Genomic DNA, 15,044 nt, shown 5'->3' on the forward strand with positions numbered 1-15,044 from the left:
TGATAAAAGTTGTGCCCTAAACTCCCAAAATATAAAGAGTTTGATTTATAAAGGTAGCCTGTCAGACAGAGACAAAGTAGGTGAATGTTAAAGTGCTCATATTATGCTTATTGGCGTTTTCCCTTTCCTTTATTGTGTTATATATCTTTTTTGTGCATGTTATAGGTTTACAAAGTGAAAAAGCCCAAAGTCCCCCCCAAAGGGACTTACCATCTCCAACAGAAAACACTGTTCACAGACTGCTCCAAACAGCTCTGTTGTAGTCCAGCCTTTACTTCACTTTGTAACACACGTTATAATGCTCACCTAGCTGCTAGTGCGGCACGCCCTCATACTCTGCTTCTGACTGGCTAGTAGTCCTTACATAGCTACTGAGCATGTGCGACTCCCAACAAAGATTGAACAGAGGTGAGATGTCTCACTCTGTAGCTAAAACAGAGAGCTCAACACACAGGGTGAAAAGAGGAGCTGCAGCAATGTGCAGTACAACAAAAATATGGTGTTTTTTGAAAATTAAACCATGTAAACCTATTCTGGTACAACCTCTAAATACAATTATGAACCTGAAAATAAGCATAATATGAGCACTTTAAGTTGGCATATCACCTTATTTTTTGGCAGCTAAAGTAACCGTAAATAATTTTTCCTTTGAAAATGAAAACCGAATATAGTGAGCTGCCCGATTTTGTTAATAGGTAAATTAAAATTAAATTGAAGCAAGATGTATACATGTATTTACTGTCCTGTAACATGTTCAAACAATTATGTACTACTATGCACTAAATGTTGAGGAATAAAAATTAAAAAGATACTGAGCTGTGGGTGCCTGGTTAGCTCACCTGGTAGAGCGGGCGCCCATATATATAGACCGCAGTTTCGACCTCCGACCTGTCCTATCCAAATAAAGGCCTAAAAATGCCCCAAAGAAATAATCTTTAAAAAAACTGAATATATTGAGCTGTGAAACGAACACTGACTCTGTGTTGTTGTTTGTCTCTCAGGTGCAGCCGGAAGTCGTAAGAGTCCCAGCCTGCTGGGTCTGAGTGCAGTGCGGGGCCCGCGCTGTGACGAGCTGCCGCTCGCCATCCCAGAGCTCCCAGTGGAGAGAGAGCTCAAGCTGGACGAGTCTCCCACCACACCCAGCTCCACCTCCAGTCAGCTGAGCAGAGCCACGCTCACACGTCAGTACAAACAACACACCCTGGAGTCACAAAGACACACAGCTACAAAACACATTCAAACACATACAACAGTCGTTTCCACTTTTTAAATCAGCTGAAAACTTTCTGCCGGATTTGTCCCTAAAATATGTCTTGAGTTTCTCTACATTTGGCCTGAAAAAAGTTCTTAGTTAGTATGAGAGCTGCAAAGATTAATTGATTAGTTTTCAACTATTAAAGGTGCTCTAAGTGGTGTTGGGTGACGTCACTTTTTGTTGACGTTGGAAGTACTGTCAAACAAAACGAGGCTAGCTCGCCCCTCCCTCGTCCTCATCCCGCCCCCTCCCCCTCCATTCTGTGCTTCTTGAAACAGTCATGTTCAAGAAGCACTTGTGGAAGTAGCCTACGTGCTAACGTCGGTTATTGGCTGGAAGACTGTTTGTTATGTTTGGTGGTGCAGGTTGGAGCAGTTTGTTTTTGTTGGTGTTTGTGGAGCCTGGGCTGTCTACAGAGACCACGTTTTTTTTTACAGTGTGTTCAGGGGACAGGCAGTTAGCAGATAGTGAGGAGATGTTTTTTTTTACAGTGTGTTCAGGGGACAGGCAGCTAGCAGATAGTGAGGAGATGTTTTTTTACAGTGTGTTCAGGGGACAGGCAGCTAGCAGATAGTGAGATGTTTTTTACAGTGTGTTCAGGGGACAGGCAGCTAGCAGATAGTGAGATGTTTTTTACAGTGTGTTCAGGGGACAGGCAGCTAGCAGATAGTGAGATGTTTTTTACAGTGTGTTCAGGGGACAGGCAGCTAGCAGATAGTGAGGAGATGTTTTTTTACAGTGTGTTCAGGGGACAGGCAGCTAGCAGATAGTGAGGAGATGTTTTTTTACAGTGTGTTCAGGGGACAGGCAGCTAGCAGATAGTGAGGAGATGTTTTTTTACAGTGTGTTCAGGGGACAGGCAGTTAGCAGATAGTGAGGAGATGTTTTTTTTTACAGTGTGTTCAGGGGACAGGCAGCTAGCAGATAGTGAGGAGATGTTTTTTACAGTGTGTTCAGGGGACAGGCAGCTAGCAGATAGTGAGGAGATGTTTTTTACAGTGTGTTCAGGGGACAGGCAGCTAGCAGATAGTGAGATGTTTTTTACAGTGTGTTCAGGGGACAGGCAGCTAGCAGATAGTGAGGAGATGTTTGCTGTATGTGACAAAAAATGTTGTAGCCTAAAAAACACGTGACATCGCTTAGAGCTCTTTTAAATGAATCTGCAACTATTTTGGTAATTGATTAATCACTTTGAGTCACTTTTTATGAAATAAAAGTGTAAAGTTCTCTGATGTCAGCCCTGCTAAAGTATTAAAGTTTACCCTGTTTTATTGCGTTGAATAAACTTGAGACCTGTATGTCTGAACTTCCTCTCCAACCTTCCCTCTGTTCCCGCAGCGGGCAGTTCAGGCGACGTGTGTGATCGCGGCCACAGAGCTAATGGCAGTAACGGCGCGGCTGCTAAAGCTGCAGCAGACAGCGACCCTCCCTCCACTCCGAGGGCCATCAGCGACCTGGCGGCTCGTAGGGCTCGCCACCGCCTGCTGTCTGGAGACGCAGATAAGCACACGGCGGCGCCGAGCTCCAGACCGCTCAACAAGGTCATCAAGTCGGCGTCGGCCACCACGCTGTCACTGATGATCCCTGCAGGTCAGTGTGTCATGTCAGGCTACATTTTTACACTGTTACGTTTTGGTTTTTAGCCCGAGAACTAATCTCCGTTTAACTAACACGCCCAAACCGCATATCTCATCAACGTTTTTGTATGCTGGGCAGACGTGTGCCGGGGTAAACAGGAGGCAGCATGTATACTCCACCTGTTGCTGGTAGTTGCCATGGTAACGTTACTAGCTTAGTCTCAGAGAACAAGACATCATGACCGATAAGACCCGATCAGGAGGCGAAACGTTGGCGTCAGTGTTACCAAAGGTCTCCGTTTGCGGCCGTTGAAACTGCAACACAACCCCGCAGATTCCAAACCAAAACGGGTCAGAAGTGTTTGAGAGGGGGAAACGCCAGAGCAGGGGGAATGAGAGGGGGAAACGCCAGAGCAGGGGGAATGAGAGGGGAAGCGCCAGAGCAGGGGGGAATGAGAGGGGAAACACCAGAGCAGGGGAATGAGAGGGGAAACGCCAGAGCAGGGGGAATGAGAGGGGAAAGCGCCAGAGCAGGGGGAATGAGAGGGAGACGCCAGAGCAGGGGGAATGAGAGGGGAAAGCGCCAGAGCAGGGGGGATGAGAGGGGAAACACCAGAGCAGGGGAATGAGAGGGGGAAACGCCAGAGCAGGGGGAATGAGAGAAAGCGCCAGAGCAGGGGGAATGAGAGGGGGAAACGCCAGAGCAGGGGGAATGTACTGTACGCCTCAGCGTGAGTGTGGAGATACTGCTGCTGAACGCTGGGCAACAGGATCACATTTAATGTAGTCTGGGTCGACGACGGTTCATTTACCGGATAGTTTTGGCGCCGCCGGAAAGTTCCGCCGGATGTCCCTCATCTCCGCTGTCTTTGTGTTTACGTTAAACTCCGGTCGCGTCGAGGAACAGACCTCTGAGCAACGCGACACGCTGAAAATGTCAAGTTTTGAAGAAAATTTGGATAGTGCAAATTTCGGGGAATGATTGTAAAGATTTACAAAGAATATGTTTAGGGCTTTTCCTCTCTAACTGGGACGTTTTGGGACCGATTGGTGGGATTGCTGTGGACCAAGTACACATGGAGATACACTGGTAAGTCTGCTGTCACTGCGTCCGGAGCTTAGCGCGGCCCAAGACAATTGTGATTGGTTTAAAGAAATGCAGACAACCCAGAGAGTTTTTTTCTCCAACCCCAGAATGCATCTGTGGTGTAGCCAGCTCTATTCCCACAGCGCTGTGGAGATAGAGCTGGCAATGCAAGACTACTTTTACTACTATTTAATGTGTTTTTGCCATATTAAAGTTCTGGGTTTTGTGCAAGATTTGTGTGCCTCTGATGTGCTGATTAGATGTGATTTTCTTTCCAACATCAAGTTGATTTATTGCAGAAAATATAGAAGACTAAAATGAAAGGGAATAAAACAGACCTAAAGGTAATCTAAGGTTATCTGGATCATAAAGTATTCAGTGTGATCCTCGCCGGACAAGAAAAAGAAAGTCTGTTATTGTACGTAAAAAGACTTTATATGGACACCACAAATTCACACAAATGTCTGTTCTCGGTCCGTCTTTAGACCACCACGGAGCCTCGCCATTGGCCAGCCCGATGTCGCCCCACTCGCTGTCGTCCAACCCGTCGTCGCGGGACTCCTCCCCGAGCCGAGACCTGTCCCCGGCCGTGAACAACGTCAAGCCCGCCATCGTGATCCACAGAGCGGGCAAGAAGTACGGCTTCACCCTGAGGGCCATCCGAGTGTACATGGGAGACTCCGACATCTACACTGTACACCACATGGTCTGGGTGAGTCCCCCAGACATACTTACAGAGAGATTTACCCATGACCTGTGTTCACTGTCATTATTCAAACACTTTGAGGTGTCAAGCTCACAAAACATCTTTAATTTAAAGTGCTCATATTATGCTTTTTGGCTTTTTCCCTTTCCTTTATTGTGTTATATATCTTTTTTGTGTATAGGTTTACAAAGTGAAAAAGCCCGAAGACTTACCATCTCCAACAGAAAACACTGTTCACAAACTGCTCCAAACAGCTCTATTGTAGTCCAGCCTTTACTTCAGAGACAAACGTGATCACTTTGGAACACACGTTATAATGCTCGCCTAGCTGCTAGCATGGCACGCCCTCATACTCTGCTTCTGACTGGCTAGTAGTCCTTACCTAGGTACTGTCAGGGCACGCCCTCATACTCTGCTTCTGACTGGCTAGTAGTCCTTACCTAGCTACTGTCAGGGCACGCCCTCATACTCTGCTTCTGACTGGCTAGTAGTCCTTACCTAGGTACTGTCAGGGCACGCCCTCATACTCTGCTTCTGACTGGCTAGTAGTCCTTACCTAGGTACTGTCAGGCACGCCCTCATACTCTGCTTCTGACTGGCTAGTAGTCCTTACCTAGTTACTGTCAGGGCACGCCCTCATACTCTGCTTCTGACTGGCTAGTAGTCCTTACCTAGCTACTGTCAGGGCACGCCCTCATACTCTGCTTCTGACTGGCTAGTAGTCCTTACCTAGTTACTGTCAGGGCACGCCCTCATACTCTGCTGAGATGTCTCACTCTGTAGCTAAAACAGAGAGCTCAACACACAGGATGAAAAGAGGAGCTGCAGCAATGTGCAGTACAACAAAAATATATTGTTTTTTGAAAATTAAACCATGTAAACCTATTCTGATATAACCTCTAAATACAATTATTAAACTAAAAATGAGCATAATATGAGCATTTTAAAAAAAAGTGTTTGCCTCAATTTGAGATTCTGACAATAAAGAGACAACAGAAAGATTTGTTTCATTTTATTTTTTGTTTTTTTGATTTATAATAGGGATAGACCGATTCTCGGCCCTGGCCAATTATGCAGGGTTTGTCCTGCATAGAGACATTTGTGGCGCCCCCCAAAGTAGTTTTAGCCAGCCCCAAAGGGAAATCACCAGTGCCATAATTAGAAGAATTGAGAGAAACAATAGCAATTCAAATCCTCTCTAGATGTGTTTAACAGCAATTTACCAAGCAACCGTTGAACAAGCAGAACATGAACTTGAATAGGAGCGCTGATCTCAGTTTTATCTCCAGAGTCTGGCCATACTGGACTCTCCCGGGGATTTTAACGCTGGTATTTAAATATTAATATTATTTTTTTTAAGCAGCATTGTTAATTTGGGTTTCATTAACTTTGAGACTCAAGCATAATAGGCGTGAAAAAACCCTGATTATTGAGCCGTTTCCTGGCAGTTTGCAGATGATCTGTATCAGCATTTTATTTGCCTGATAACCGATAAAGTTTATTATTAAAAAGTGGTCTACTTTGGCTCGGCTACAGCTCTGTGTCTGTCCCTCTGCTCCGGTTTCACTCACCACTGAGTTTTTCCAAGGCTGGATTTCGGGAAAGAGACTTCAGATACAGTATTAGGGGACCACTAAGGCCTATATAAAAGAGACTTCAGATACAGTATTAGGGGACCACTAAGGTCTATATAAAAGAGACTTCAGATACAGTATTAGGGGGACCACTAAGGTCTATATAAAAGAGACTTCAGATACAGTATTAGGGGGACCACTAAGGTCTATATAAAAGAGACTTCAGATACAGTATTAGGGGACCACTAAGGTCTATATAAAAGAGACTTCAGGATACAGTATTAGGGGACCACTAAGGCCTATATAAAAGAGACTTCAGGATACAGTATTAGGGGGACCACTAAGGTCTATATAAAAGAGACTTCAGATACAGTATTAGGGGACCACTAAGGTCTATATAAAAGAGACTTCAGATACAGTATTAGGGGACCACTAAGGTCTATATAAAAGAGACTTCAGATACAGTATTAGGGGACCACTAAGGCCTATATAAAAGAGACTTCAGATACAGTATTAGGGGACCACTAAGGCCTATATAAAAGCATCGAAAAAGCAGCATGTCATAGGACCTTTAACTACTGATAATAGGTATCGGCCTTGAAAAACCAGCATCGGTCAATCCCTAATTCATAAGAACAATCAATGCACATTACTCAACATTCCTGTAAATGTGTCGGTGTGAGCCAGCCGGCTAATTTTCCACTGCAGTCCTTTGGTCAGATGTTAGGAGAACAGAGCAACAGGTAAACAGCGGGACATTAATACGGGTTAAAATTCACAGACAGAAGACAACATGAGGCCACAAAACAGCAACAGCAACAAAATAAGCATAAGTCATGTGATGACAGAAAGAGAAGATGTTCTTTTTAAACCAACTAGTCCTGAATGTGTTATAATTAGAAGTTAAGATGTGCAATTAACTTAATATAAAATGAGGTACTGTATATGGGATTCCGAATCACTGTCAGGTAGTGCCGGTGTTTTTGCAGTGTGTTGGGATTCTTGTTGTTGACAGAAGATGGCAGTAAACGGCAGCACAACAGGCTCAGTCCATAGGTGTTAAATACATCTGCATTCTTTCCACCTTTCATCCTTCCTCTCTCTCTCCCTCTCTCTCTCTCTCTCAGCATGTGGAGGACGGCGGTCCGGCCCATGACGCAGGGCTGAGGGAGGGAGACCTGATCACCCAGGTCAACGGAGAGCCGGTTCACGGTCTGGTTCACACCGAGGTGGTGGAGCTCATCCTGAAGGTACGGACACAAACACTGGGACACAAAGTTCATTTCATTCTACTTTCTCTATCCAGTGAAATCACTTCTTGAATGCGCAGTACTGACAGACCCCATTTTGTGTGTGGTCTTTTCCTTATTCTGTGACTAAAGACAATTCCATTAGAAAATGAATGTAAAGTCATCCTAATCCTGACTTCAATATCATTTTGATATCTGTAACATGCAAAATAGAAGTCAGAGACGCCCCAACTACCACGCCTCTTTAGGAGACTAGCAGCAGGTCCTGAGTGGATTCATCCCAACGGGAGAAGTGAACGTGAACACAGATTATGAGGAATTCTCTCGCCAAAGTAAATATTGGACCCATTCTTCACAAGCTACAAATCTCTGGAACATTCTGACACTAACATTTGAGACCTGTTTCTGTCTCAGGACCGAACTCTCGCGAGATCTGGCAACACCGACAAGTCAACGTCAGCTAACGTTTGTGAGCACCCTAACAAAACTTATTTTGTAATGCTAAATATGGCTTTTAGCTGCTTATTGAATGCTAGCAAAAGAAATGTGAATAAATTATTAAATTATACAAATGACTTTTCATCCACACAACGTTCATTACAAATTCCCACGAGGCCACGCCCATTAAGAAATGTGTACCGTTTCATACAAGTGGCACAGTGTTCAATGGTCTTTAATTATAGAGAATCTTTGTAGGAGTCATAAAAAAGTTTCCACTCCAAACTAAAGTACTTAGCTGGACGCCAGCCGAACTTAGCCCCGCCCACAACATTTGAGGTGGGGAAGTTGGGTCTGGACTTGATCCAATGTGGAGCAACTATGCTCGAACCAGAGCTGCTCGGACCAATCAAATTGTCAGGGCGGGCTTTATACGATGATGGAGAGATGATCAACAGTAACGTAATCAACCACGTCACCAAAGAGCGCTTGGGTTGAATTTGTTTACAACAAAGATGGCTGCCGCTAGAGAACTGAGATGTGTAGATTCCACCATCGCGTCTGTTATAGAAGATATTGACAGCGCATTCATTTTAAAAGAGGAACAGAGAACTGCGATCAGGGCATTTATCAATCAGAAAGATGTTTTTGCCGTCATTCCTTCGGGATTCGGCAAAAGTTTAATTTATCAGCTGGCCCCGATGGTCACTAAGAACACATATGTCCCATACTCCGTTGCTCTGATTGGTTGTAGGTCAATTGAGTGCAGAGGCATTTTTTTTCCTGGTTCAGTTGAAACACGCTCCATAAACACAGCGCAATGGAGCAGCATCAGACTGACCACGTCAGGCTATAAAGTAGAGCAACTTAAGCACAAATGTTAGGTGAAACCCATTTACCATTCAAAAAATGTAACGTCCAAAATTGACACCAATAGTGAACAAAAACAAATAAAAAATTAAAGAAAAACATGAAATTCCACATCTGTAATGCTCTGTGTGTCTGTTGTCCTTCAGAGCGGTGGCAAAGTGTCCATCTGTGCCGTTCCATTTGAGAACACGTCCATCAAGGTTGGCCCCGCCCGAAAGACGACCCACAAATCCAAGATGGCGAGACGCAACAAGAAGACCAAGACCAAGGAGGGACAGGACAGGTGGATCACACACAGCCGTGTTGTATCAAACATGTGTTTAAAGAGCTCCTACTATACTCCTTTTCAGCGTCATATTTTTACTTTTGGGGTCTCCTAGAATAGGTTTACATGCTTTGATGTCCAATAAAACTTGTTTCTCATACAGCCCATCGCTGCAGCTCCTCTGCCTGAAACACTCTGTCTGAGCTTTTGGCCCCGCCTTCCTGAAAAGCCCAGTCTGCGCTGATTGGTCAGCTGGCTCACTCTGTTGTGATTGGTCAACCACATTCAAACAAGCCGCTGGGCGGGCTGTACTTGCTCAGGCAGCACCAATGGGCTGCACATTTGAAAAACTGGGCTGGCTTTCTCAATCAGTGACATCCCTAATTGAGGAATTTCAAACAGGAATGTGGGCGAGGCGTTTTCAGTCAGTTAACAAAAAGTGCTGTCTGCGGGAGAGAACGCTCCATTTGGAGTACTTTATACATCTATTACATACACAAAAACTATATAACACACTAAAGGACAGGAAAAATAAAAGTAAAAGCATAATAGGGGCTCTTTAATGTGGGGATTTGTTAAGCGAACTGTTGTGTGTTTTCCCTCGCAGTAAGAAGAGGACGTCTCTGTTCAGGAAGATCACCAAGCAGGCGTCTCTCCTCCACACCAGCCGCAGTCTGTCCTCCCTGAACCGCTCCCTGTCCTCTGGGGAGAGCGGCCCTGGCTCGCCCACACACAACATGTCGCCACGGAGCCCGACGCAGGGCTACCGGTCCACGCCAGACTCCGCCCACTCAGGTGAGACACCCTAACACACAACTAGTGATCACATACAGTGAATGGTTAATAAGCTTTTACCTCCGTTTTGGTGAACCCAGAGGGTAAATATGGCATTTTAAAAGTAGCCTACATTTACAGTAGCTAGCAGTAGACTACAGAGAAAGGGGGATATTTTTATGTCCGTTTCGGAGCGACAGAGGGAAAATATTTCAGTCGACACATTAAGTGGAACTGAAATGAGGAACCCAAATTTGCGTTCTAATCTAGTCCGATTCCTTCCGGTTGGGTAGTGGAACCAGGTTTTGGTACCCAACCCTAGTCGCCGTCGGCGGTACTGTATGAACAAAAAATATTTAGGTGAATAATTGGTAAAAAAATAAATAAAATAAAATAAAATAAAAAATGATCGATTGTAGATAAAAGATGCGATTATAAAAAATCACGATACATACATCAATAGATTTCTTCAATGTCCATTTTTTTTTTTTGTTTATGTTCTGTGAAACAAATAAATTAAACTATTTAGGGATAGGCCGATTATCGGCCCGTTTTTTTGGCAGTTTGCAAATTATCTGTATCAGCGTTTTATTTGCCTGATAACCGATAAAGTTAATGAATTAAAAAGTGTTGTACTTTGGCTCTGCTCCAGCTCTGTGTCTGTCCCTCTGCTCCGGTTTCACTCACCACTGAGTCTGACTTAATGCCCCCCCCCCAACAACACTATCTGACTCTCTCTTACTGGGGATTATGTTGAAAGTTTCTCATTTATTAAATAATTGCTTAAAGCATTTAAACAAAGTTTGGCAGAGAAATGGCAGAAACATTAATAAAAAAATAAAAATAAAACAAAATATATAAAGCCACAAAAACAAATCAAACAACATAATACATGCACTCAGATAACACTTTTGTCGTAGTCACTACTATTAATGTAATGTAATGTATTAATGTGGCCTTGAAAAACCAGTATCCGTCGATCCCTAAAACTTTTAATGTACTTCCTCTTTCCCCCTCAGTTGGCGGGAACTCCTCTCAGAGCAGCTCTCCCAGCTCCAGCGTCCCGAACTCGCCGGCGAGCTCCGGCCACATCCGGCCCAGCTCCCTGCACGGCCTCGCCCCCAAGCTCCAGCGCCAGTACCGCTCGCCCCGACGCAAGTCCGCCGGCAACATCCCGCTCTCCCCTCTGGCCCGCACGCCTTCACCCACCCCTCAGAGCAGCTCCCCCCAGCGCTCCCCGTCCCCTCTGTCCCACGCTCTGGGACAGTCTGCGGCGGGACAGTCCTTCCCCGTGAAGCTGCACTCCTCCCCGCCCCTTGTCAGGCAGATATCCAGGCCCAAGAGTGCGGAGCCCCCGCGCTCGCCGCTCCTCAAGAGGGTGCAGTCGGCCGAGAAGCTGGCCTCGTCCCTCTCCAACCCCCCCTCGTCGCCCTCTGGGGGGGCAGCTGCGGTGGGGGCGGCTGTCGGGAGCCGCAAACACAGTCTGGACATCTCACATTCAGAGTTCAAGAAGGAGATTCTGCAGAGAGAGCCGAGCCTACAGAGCCTTCAGGTATGAGCTCATCAAATGACCTGAAAGAGCATTTGTCTTATACTTTGATATCCTAAAACAGGATTCAACAACAGAGAAATCCACAACCACACAAACTCAGTTGTTATTTTGCCAGATGGAATGTATGAAAAGCTAACGTATCTGTGTGTAGCTGCTCAGTTCACTGTGCATATTGTACGATTTCTTTATCACTATATTGTGTCAAATGTATCCTGTGTCTTGTTCCTCCCTCACTTTCAGGAGTCCGCCAGCGAGGTTCTGCTGTCATCGGCAGGTCGCGGTGTGGAGACGGGCAGCCTGCAGAAACACTCCTCCTCCAACAGGAAGTTGGGGCGTCAGGAAGGGGACGGCGCCCTCAGCTCGGTGTCCGGCTCGCTGGGCCTGGCCCCCGGGAAGAGCAAGCTGAAGGACAAACTGTCGGCCATCCGGCAGGACAGAGCCGAGCGGAGGGAATCGCTGCAGAAGCAGGACGCCATCCACGAGGTCGATTCATCCGAGGACGAGACAGACGAGGGCTCCGAGGACAGCCAGGACGGACGCAGGGCGGCCACCTTCACCCCTCCCCCCCTGCTGAGGCCCACCACTGTGAGAACAGGCCCCGGAGGCACACTGCCGTCCCTCTGCCTCTCCCCCTGCACGCCTCACGCAACCTTCACCCACACGGGGCCCTCCCAGGTAGGCAGGCCCACTCCCTCGCACACCCTCTCCTCTGTCACAGAGACAAAGCCCAGGCAGAGTGCCTCCCCGCTGGGGGTAAAAGATACAAGGTCTGCGGCATCCACAGAAGACAGTGCCAGACAAGAGAGGAAGGTTCTGGGCCCGAGCAGTGCTGCAAAACCCACTCAGGGCCCCCTTCTCTTCCCCACCCCAGGCAGTGCATTCATCTCAGTCAGCAAGGACACTTTCCTAAAGCCAAATCCTCCACCAGACTCAAAGAGTCCCAGGGGGAAGACTGCACCATCGGAGCCCAGGGCAGAGGACCAAACCCTGGACAGCCCTAGATCCACAGTCCCCTCTTCTACGATCACTACAAATACTACCGACTGCCGAACCTCCACCAGTACCACAGACTGCCGGACCGCTGACAGCCAAGAGACGCCCAGCGCCTCCTGCTCCTCTCCTAGCATCCCCAAGGAGAAGAAGGAGGCTGACAACCGGAGACTGTGCGCCGTGGCTGCTGCGAGTCTAAACGCGTCGCCCTCCACTTCTGGCTCCGGCTTTAGTTTCAGCTCCCCAGTTCCGGTCCCTGAGAGCGCCGTGGACAAAGTTGTGTCCCAGCTTACGACGGTAGCTAAGAGCGTCCTGGGTCCCGTCAAACTGAGCACCGCTGCAGAGAGGAGCCAAAAGGACCAGAAACCATCCAGAGGCGGCACCCCAGAAGTCCCACCAACCGCCCCTCTCTCGTTTCTCTCTAAACAGCTCCCGACTCCTCCGTCGCCTCACCTTTTGGAGCCCCAAAACGGACAGAAAAGTGATCAAGTTGCCTCTCCGATCACCTCGGCCAAACCCTCGACCCAGAAAGACTTTGCAGTTCTGCCGCCATCATCCTGCACGGACGTCCCGGAAAGGCCCAAGCCGGGGTCTGCAGGCAGGGAGAATGCTGCCATACCTGCATCTGCACAGCTGATGGGTGCAGCAGCCCCCCCCAACACAAACCCCACCGCCTCTGCAGCATCTGAGCCACAGCGCAAGAGGCCCAAACCCCAGACGACAAGCGCCAGCAGCGCCGCGACCGCCTCCTCGCAACAAGACAAAGCAACCAGCAAGAAGACGTAGCAGCAAAAAGCCCAACGAAATGTGTAAAATCACAGCACTCATTGCTGTCCTTGCTGAGGTTTTTAGAACTCACACAATCTGCATGTTTGGAAGAAAACACAATTAGTAACTTCGCACTTATCTAAGAGAGTTTGACTTTCAAAGCAAAAGACAAAGGTGTAGAGAGAGACAAAGAGCTATCAGAAGCAGAGACAGATGTGGTAGTCCTAGTTCCATTCCAGCTGTTCTGTGCTCCTAATGTTCATGTGAGTTATTTCGGTGTCCTGACTCTTTGGTTCCTGCTTTCAGACTAAATGTCACGAGTGGTTGGCGGGTTTTTTTTGTTCTTTCTCTCTTTCTGGAAACATGTACGAGGCTAGAAATAAAGAGCTCGGTGGTCTGTGCACGTACAATTTAAAATGTAGACACATCACACACACCTTTTCTCACTCGCTGTCTTCTTGTGCTGCCTCATTACTTTTCACCTTGATGTTTGGCAGAGTCGGCGCGCACGTTCCTCCAACAGGACATGCTTAGCTGAACACACACCCCCCTCTGCCCAGCCAGGTCTGGAGGAAGATTGAATCCCAGCAGTAAAGTGCAGCGTGTGTTTAGCAATCTGTGTAAATGCATTATAGAGTTTTTAATGGGACTAAATCTGCACCGTCAAAGTACACTCAGCACCCAGCCAACTAGGCCAAATTAAATTCTCCTCGCCATAATCCCTGGTGATCCGACGCTGCAGGCCTGCAGCAGAGAGGAGGCGTGTTCCCGGAGCACAGATCCCAGGCATGGTTCGGCCGTTTGAAGAGATTCCTGGGGGGGGTATAAGTGCTGATTAGCATTCGTGTCAATTTATCGAGTCCGCGTTCAGGTGAAGAACTGAATCTACAGTTTGAACCGTAAACTCGACCGAGTGACTTTCCTCACTCCTCACCTGGTCTCATGGTCCTCATCTTGGTCTTGACTTTACTGCAGCACCATACTTTTTCCCTAGATTTTTGAATGCATTTTTTTTTTAATTCCCAGGCATTCATTTTCTCCAAACTAACGCAGATCTTACTGTAGCTTATCCTTGAAAATGAATATAATAATAATAATTTGCAAAGCGTTGACTGTTTAGAAAGTAGAAATATTGTACCTGCAGTCGAACATGTCGCTGTTAGCTAAGATGCCATAGGGTTGGGTTTTAATTATTGGACCCTGTTCCAGGTTGTGAACTAGCCAGATTTGCTGAGCTCTGACGCTGACGAAACTCCTATTGAGTGTTTTATTTCTACTCTGCTCTACTTTATTATTATTAAGAGCATTGCTAACCGCCGCTTGCATATGTTGCTGGTCGCATATTATAGACCTTTTCACAGATGTCAACATAAACATTCTAAATGGACCCAAGTTGATTTCCTGTTGAAGTGTATGTGAATGGCATCAACTGACAGGAAGTTAACAAGGGGCCAGGCTGTTGCCTGGCAATGGAATTCCATTGAAAAGGTCTATACCGTTGCAGCTAATTGGTTTCTTACAAATGCTGAAAGTTAAACCAAGAAATGTTGAGGGTTTTGAAAAACTTTTAAAAATCCTATCAAAAGCCGAACCCTACATATTAGCATAAGCCCGATAGACGCATCGTTCTCTTCTCTTTATCAGACGTGTCTCAACTCCGAACGTTTCAGACTCTTTACAAGTCTTTTAGTTCCAAACACTCGCCACACTAACATCCAGCTGACGAATTCAAACTGAGCATGCTCAGACTGACTCTTTTAGAAACACTGTTCTGTTGGACCACCGTCTTTTTATTCCTAGCCCCATCAGCCTCTGAAGGCTTCCGTACTTTTATTTGGTATCTGGACCAACTTGCTGTGTTTTTTGCCTCTAATCCTGTAAAGTCATCATATTTTACTTTGTGTGTGTGTGTGCGTGCGCGCGTGTGTGTGTTCATTT

At 46.6% G+C, this 15,044-nt stretch overlaps 1 protein-coding gene across 10 annotated transcripts in view; it reads left to right on the forward strand.

The window, feature by feature from the left end:
* mast2 (microtubule associated serine/threonine kinase 2) overlaps window positions 1–13,507 on the forward strand; it is a 244,180-nt gene extending 230,673 nt beyond the window's left edge. For all 10 annotated transcript variants that reach the window (XM_078258289.1, XM_078258292.1, XM_078258293.1 and 7 more), the window contains 8 exons: window positions 1,002–1,181; window positions 2,594–2,845; window positions 4,405–4,631; window positions 7,327–7,449; window positions 8,904–9,040; window positions 9,630–9,817; window positions 10,816–11,348; window positions 11,589–13,507. In XM_078258289.1, the coding sequence (XP_078114415.1) occupies window positions 1,002–1,181; window positions 2,594–2,845; window positions 4,405–4,631; window positions 7,327–7,449; window positions 8,904–9,040; window positions 9,630–9,817; window positions 10,816–11,348; window positions 11,589–13,124 (3,176 nt within the window). In that variant the 3' untranslated portion in view covers window positions 13,125–13,507. The remainder of the gene's footprint in view (window positions 1–1,001; window positions 1,182–2,593; window positions 2,846–4,404; window positions 4,632–7,326; window positions 7,450–8,903; window positions 9,041–9,629; window positions 9,818–10,815; window positions 11,349–11,588) is intronic.
* Window positions 13,508–15,044: the final 1,537 nt, after the last annotated feature.

This window comes from Sander vitreus, chromosome 9 (assembly GCF_031162955.1).
Source record: "Sander vitreus isolate 19-12246 chromosome 9, sanVit1, whole genome shotgun sequence".
NCBI lineage: Eukaryota > Metazoa > Chordata > Actinopteri > Perciformes > Percidae > Sander > Sander vitreus.